Genomic DNA, 7,433 nt, shown 5'->3' on the forward strand with positions numbered 1-7,433 from the left:
CCAGAAAGGTCGAAATGATAAAAAGAACCCTAAAAGAGATCAACATTCTCCTTAGAGACCAGTGGGAATGACTGGCCAGATCTCCTTCCTTTGGCCTGTTCTGAGTTCAGAACACCTGTTGGAGACCAGCTCAGACAATCAGCAGGTTCTTCCAGTGCCGGAGCTAGGATTGAAAGAAAAAAAGACAAGTTAGTTAAAGCTCCAACATGACTTTGGCCAGCTTTGAGGTTGAAACCTCAAGGCTGAAGTGAAGCTTGGTTTAATCCGTCGTCTTTTAAATCATTTTAATTACATGCAAAAAGGTAACATCAGTTCTGATACAGGGAACAAGAAAGATAACAACCAAATATCCAGTAAACATTTTACTGGAGGTAAAGTGAAAAGATCAGAGACAAAAACGGATACTGCTGTGCCTACATCCTGAAATCTGCCCTGCCCCTAGCTGCATTCCTAAGGATTCTGCCAGTAGCTACAAATTCAAATGTACTTCCCTATGCCACATTCTTAAGAACCCTGCCCAAACTTCAGATGTTCATGCACTTCCTTATAGACTTATTTTAAGGGCTCTGCCTAGAGCTACAGAGGACAATGTGCTTAATACTAGCTCTTACAGGGCATAGCACAGAAGCCAGATTCCTGCCTTGGCTAGCTTCAAGATGTCCTGGGAAAATAATATTAATATTAATATTACCTGCCACCAACTGTCCAGAGGCACCAAAAATGCTATCCACAAATACCCCAGGACAACTTAAACTCACCCCTTATGAGATACTGACTGGGGGACCGCCACTGCTCACTGAGTCAGGTGGAGTGTATAATCCTGATGCTTTTCTAAACCTTTGTTTGCCCACCTAAAGGCCCTTGAGGTAGTAAGACATCAAGCCAGGGAACAACTGAAAGAGGCCTATGAGACTGGGAGTCCAAATGTACCCCACCAGTTCTAGGTCGGAGATGCTGTCCTGGTCTGATGCCATTGAGTGAGAAACCTAGAACCTCGCTGGAATGGGCCGTATCTAGTGCTTCTGACAACTTCTATAGTGGTCAAAGTTAATGGCATTTCAGCTTGGATCCACACATCCCATGCCAAAAGAGGCCATTCCAAGATGAATGGAAACTGGAAAAGACTGCTGATCCTCTTAAGCTGTGTCTGCACCACAGGTGTCTCACCAGTAGTGGGTAAAAACCCTCATGCCTCTCAAAAACTGACTTGGCAAGTTTCCTCACAGACTGGGGAAGTGAGCCTACGCTCACTTCTGACTTCTGTCAGTTGGTAGTTGGGCTGGACTCCTGGGACATTCCCAAAATATCCTCAGAATATGCCTCTAGAAGTCCCTAAAATATTTTTTTACCCAGAGGCAAGTTTTGGTGTGGGAGTCCGGAGGCAAGGTGCCACTTGGGGAGACTAGGTTTTTATGTTTGCCCCGAGATGGCTGAGACTAGGCCACCGCTCGATAGGCTTAGAAAGTTTATTGAATCCTGTTGGCTTTGCTTTTCCTCATGACCCCCTTATTATGATGACATTGTGGTGTCTGGGACCTTTAATAACACCACCAACCATGATGCCTGTGTCTGAAACAGTAAGAACAAGTTGACCCTTACAGAGGTCTCAGGAAAAGGGACCTGCGTACGGAACCTACAAGCTGCTTATAGACACCTTTGTAATGAGACTCTTAAGAGCCCACAGACATCTACTAACAGATTCTTGGTACCCACGCTTGATAAATGGTGGGCATGCGGCTCAGGATTAACCCCTTGTATATTCACTTCTGTCTTTGATGATACCGAAGACTGTTGTATACTCATACAGCTGGTCCCTTGGGTTTATTATCACTCTTTCAGTACTCTTGAAAATGAATTTGATAAGCACCCGAGACGTTTCCATAGGGATCCCATTTCATTGACCTTAGCAGTCATATTGGGACGTGGAGTAGCAGCGGGTGTGGAAAAGGGCACAGAAACACTAATATAGACTCCTCAATATTTCCATATATTGAGATCCAAAATAGATGAGGATTTACAAGTCCTAGAACAATCCATATCTAAGCTTGAAGAATCACTGACCTCCCTCTCAGAGGTAGTTTTGCAAAACAGAAGGGGACTAACTAGACTTACTGTTCCTTAAAAATAGATGGCTACGTGCTGCCTTTAAAAAAGAATGTTGCTTTTACGTTGATCATTCGGGGGTGATTAAAGATTCTATGAGTAAGCTAAGAGAAAGATTAGACGAAAGGGAAAGAGACAGAGAAGAACAACAAAGATGGTTTGAGGAATGGTTTAATGCTGACCACTTTAATCTCCTCAATTAGTGGGGCCTCTTTTAATTTTGTTTTTGCTTCTTACATTTGGACCATGCATTCTTAATAAATTAGTAGCTTTTGTTAGAGAAAGAGTAAGCACTGTACAGATTTTGATGTTACACCAACAATATCATGCTTTAGAAGGACAAGAAAATCAATATTATAAAGATACTGAGATCTAGTTCTATGATTAGAACTAGGCACTAGAAGAAGTGGGGAATGAAAGACCAGGATAAATCCTGACTCTCTAAAAGGTAAAGTAGAAGACTCCTAGCAGGTAGAGTAGAGCCAAAAAATGTAGGTTAGCCAGTTCAGCAACAGTTCAGCAATTCTATTCTTCTATTCCAGAAACTGGCTGACCATAAACGTTACAGCCAGTTCAGCAACTCTGTTCTAGGAACTTACCATAAACAGATTAAAATCTTGTGAACAATCTTGAGAAACCAGGTGTTTCCCTGGTGATTCTTTGCTGGTATTTTTGACATTATCCAATGAAGCCCTCCCTACCCCCTTTGGGTTGTGGTTTTTTCCTTCAAATACCCCTTCTCCCAGCTACTTGGGGTCAAACTCCTCTACCCCTGTGTGGGATATGAGTCTCAACCCCAGTGCACTGGTTTCCATTAATAAACCTCGTGTAATCGTAGCAAGGACAGTCTCTTGAGTTCTTGGGGGATTGTGTTATTCTGAGACTTGAGTGAGGGTCTCCCCACTCCAGGGGTCTTTCAAGAGCCTTAGTGAGAACCTGTGTCTGGGTTCCTGACTAATCCGTAGGGCTTTCTGTCTAGCAGATAAAAATAAGTCAAATTAAAAAGTGAAGTAAGAATCAAATAAAACCCAAAAAGTGAAAGCCTCAGTTCTTCTTAGAAAAAAAAAACAAAAAACAAAAACAAACCAGCAACAACAAGTGTATAGCACCCACTCAGAGTGGGGTACATTAGACCTTAAATCATTAATAACTCAAGAGCTAAGATGATAGCCTTGTGGCAATTTTTGGTTTTTAAAAACATAATATTTAATCTATATACACCAAGAAAACTTTGACTATTTTCATATTACATTTTGTTTAACATATACTTTATGATCATTGTAAATAGTAAGATTTCAGTGCATACTATCAAACCTTTAAAAAAAATCAAGTACTGACAAAAATATACCCATATAGTTTTATTCCAGAATACGTTTTAAAAATTTGTACATGTATCTCTCTTTTTATTTAAATAATGTTGTAAGAAAAAAGAATGGAAAGAAAAGAATCGAATAAACAAGACACATCAGAAGCATGGAGCTTTGTTAAAAAGCTGAAATGGGCCGACTTCGGAAGGGAGCACGGAAGCAGTTATCTGCATATCTTCAGCTCCTGCCTTCCACAGCTCCTGAGTTTAGGCTGTACAGAGTTCAACAAGCCAGGCAGGTACAACCCTGGGGTCTGAAATCATACTATGTCAGCTTTCAGGATCGGGGCAGACAAAAATAGACAGTGGTGGGGTGGGGTGGAGGTGGGGGGAGACTGATCAAAGAATCAATAACTTTGGGGTGAGGTTGGACATGAGTGGAAAAGGGGTTTCCTTTTGAAAATAAAACCTTTTCTTTTTTCTTTTCCTTTTTTTTAAAAAAATAACTTTGTGGTTAAATATATCCACATTGGGAAGGTTGCTAAAGAGAATGAAGTTAAGAGCATGGAGCCCAGAGCTTGGGACACTCTAGATCACAGGTCTCCCGTCCCCCGTACCATAAGCCAGACACACAGCACCGCCTTCCCTTGTTTGTTTTATCCCAAGTTAATAATTATGCTTGTTTGTTTTTCTTTTTCCTTTTGTTTTTTTTCATTTCTTTTTTTTCCTATTCACTTTTTTAGTTGGGGCAGGGGTCTCTCTACATAATCCTGGAAATCACTGTCTAAAACTTGCCTTCAGTTTACAGCATTCCACTTGCCTCTGTCACCTTCCTGAGTGATGGAATTAAAGGCATGTATGACCATACCCAGTTTCATTGTTTCTTTAACCCCAGGAAGGGTTTTTAGATTTTCTTTGGTTTTCTTTTGGGCTCCATTTTTAATTTCCTTCTCTGAGACATTATTGTATGTTTGGTTCAAATTCAAGTTGTGAGAGTGAGTGTCTGTGTGTGAGAGTGGGGGGGTGGGGTGGATTTGTGTGCATGTCCTTGTAAGGTTTTGCATCTGAATATGTGTTTCTTCCTTTTTTTTTAAGCAAATATTTAAACCATTTATTGCCATTAAGTTACAGATCTGAATCATATATGGAAAACACCGATACTTGTTTTTGTTATCACTAGAAATAATGTGTAGGCATGTGACCGACTGAGGGTTAGACTATAGTCATTAAAGAAAAAGTCAAGAATTTTGAGGACTTAAGTGCTTGTCATTATAAAATTTCGTTTCCTTAGATTTTTTTATTACACAAATCCCAATAGATAATATACATATTACTACAGAATGCTATAGATAAAACCATCATTCAAAATTATTAAATTACTTGCATATTTTGAACTACTCTTGATGAAGACAAATAAAGTTTAGCATTGATAAGGCAGCAGAGAGTTGGCGTAGGGACTCTCAGCTATTCAATAATGTTGGCATGGTCATTAAAGATAGTGTTCCGTATTTTCCCCTCAGCACGACTATTCATGCTGACATGATCTGTGGCCGCAGCAGTGGCTGGAGCACTGTTTCAAGAGCTGGTCCTTGCACTGCTACGCAGATGTCCGCTTACTCATCTCGTAGTTGATAAGCCGTCCTCTCTGAATGAGCTGAGCTACTTCGTTTGTTACATGGCATGCAAACAGAAGCCAGTTTCGAGGTTGTACCTTGTAGGCAAATCTCATGAATGTCAGAGAATAGCAGCAGAGGGCGAAAGTCATCCGCCCACTGATAATCTCTGGAGATTTCTTCATGTCATTGATAGCAGCAATGGGGAGACCCCAGTTGGCAACTGGGCCCCAGAAGTGCGTGCTCATGAGATAGTCCCGGAAATCCTTGCTCCGGACCTAGTCCACCGCTTTGCGCACCAGCGCTCCAGTCAGAGCCGTGCTGTTGGTGGTGAAGCCGCTACCTAGACAGATGACACCAGTGTCGACCTATGTGTTTGTTTCTATTCCTTGTTTTTGTTTTGTTTTACTTTCCAGGAAGTGTGGCCTAGGGCCTACACAAGCCCAGACACTAGAAATAAATAAGTAAAGGTTTCTGAAACACAAATCTGGGGTGGGCCCTAGCTCAGCATGGAGACAGACAGACAGACAGACACACACACACACACACACACACACACACAAACACTAAATAATAAAATCAGGTTGTCAGGGGGTCCAGAACTGCGTATGGCCCAGAACTTATGGATCACGACCCACAATTCAGGTTCTGGAGCTGAACTTCACATCAGGTGAAGATACCACATGGTCTTTATGTCTAAAATCCACAAAAATCTGTACCAAGTTACTAAACCCATCTGGATTCAGGAATAGGTGAATTTCTTTGTCGTCCACTTATCCTGCTTCCATTAGTTGGGGAATTTGACTGTGGAAGGGGACTCACCTTGTCTAACATTTATGTCTCAACTTGCCCACCAGAAAATTATTTGTCCAAATGCACGAACATATGAGAAGGGGTCCTTATAATATTTAGTAACAGCACAAAATGGTAAGATAGCCAGGTGAAAGTTACTTAGGCCTTAACCAATCTGACCAATGCCTTTACATTTTATCTAGGCCTTCCTCAAGATTTCACCTAGACCTAAGTAGGCAGCAGCTTTGCCCTCTCAGCCAAGCATAGGTAGATGAATAGATAAATTTTCCTGTATTTGATCATTTATGAGAGACAAAAATTTATTTACATGGTGCCAAAACATACTAGACAGACCAGACTGGCCTCTCAAGTAAATCCTGCCTCTACCTGAGCCTCCCCAAAGCTGAAATTAAAGGCATGCATTACCATGTCACCTGTCACATTTCCCCCATTCTCTTTCTGTCTCTCTGTGTGTGTCTCTGTATATGGATAGGATGTGTTGACTATGAAGCTATGATCCAAACACTTTGTAGATCACAGTTAAAAAGTGTTTAATACCCATTTTGAAGAAGAGAGGAAGAAAGAGAGAAGGGGGGGGGGAATTCAAATCAGCCTTCAAGCCTTTTTTCTTCTTACTCCCACCCCCAAAAAAGCACTTAGGAGAAAGAGGGAGGTGAATCTCAAGAGTTTGAGTCCTGCCTGGTCTACTGAGGCCTACATAAAGGAACTATGTCTGGAAAAATTATGGGAGAGAGAGAGAGAGAGAGAGAGAGAGAGAGAGAGAGAGAGAGAGAGAGAGAGAGAGAGAGAGAGATCTGTGTCTGTCTCTGTCTTGTGTGTGTGTATTTGTGTGTGTGTATCGGTGTTTGCCCATCTTCTATAAGCCACACCACACCATTACTACCTTCCCTTTTTCTTAGTTTGTTCGGTTTGTTCCAAATTAATTGTATCTATTTCTTTATTTTACTCTTCATTTTTTTTTAGTTGAGTCAGGGGTCTCTGCACATAAGCCCTGTATATCAGTATCTAGAAAGTGGGTAGTATAAAAGCTTATACATGGGTGGGTTCAGGAAATGATGTTGGGTGGTTGGTATGGGTACATGCTTGTGTGTAACTATTGAACAAAGACAGTGGCCATAAATCAGGAACACAAGAAATTCACAAAACAAATCCATATCAAAACATTTCCTTGTACTTAGATCAGGTCTGCCTGCTCCTCTGATCTAGTGAGTACCTTTGAATAAAATAAGAACCACAACAAGCACTTGTTTTGAAATACAAAATGTGAAAAAATTGTATGTGTGGATTCACAGATAGGAACAACAACAACACTGAAACAAACATGAGATCACACAGACCCTAAAGCAGAGGAACTGATGCCCATTTTTATTGATTGGTGGTGGTGAGGTGTTCTTTTTATGTTGTAAGACCCAGAGGAATCTTAGCTCAGGAGTGCAACCCAAAGAACACAATTAGATGATAAATCTCTGTAATAACAAGAGGCTTATAATTCCATGTACATGGGGTTGCTCATCCTCGCAGGGAGAAGTCAACTCTGAATTCAAAAAGTATACATCTTTTATACTTTTTTTTTGGTAAGGGAGGTGAACCTGTCCACT

The 7,433-nt window shown here is 41.0% G+C and overlaps 1 protein-coding gene across 1 annotated transcript; it reads right to left on the reverse strand.

Moving 5' to 3' along the window:
• Positions 1-4,484: 4,484 nt before the first annotated feature.
• Positions 4,485-5,385, reverse strand: MPC1 (mitochondrial pyruvate carrier 1). Its single transcript, XM_080918752.1, has one exon. The coding sequence runs from the start codon at positions 5,268-5,270 to the stop codon at positions 5,007-5,009; it is 264 nt and encodes an 87-aa protein (XP_080774878.1). The 5' UTR covers positions 5,271-5,385; the 3' UTR covers positions 4,485-5,006.
• Between the last annotated feature and the right edge of the window lie 2,048 nt (positions 5,386-7,433).

This window comes from Micromys minutus, assembly GCF_963924665.1.
Source record: "Micromys minutus genome assembly, chromosome: 7".
Classification (NCBI taxonomy): Eukaryota; Metazoa; Chordata; class Mammalia; order Rodentia; family Muridae; genus Micromys; species Micromys minutus.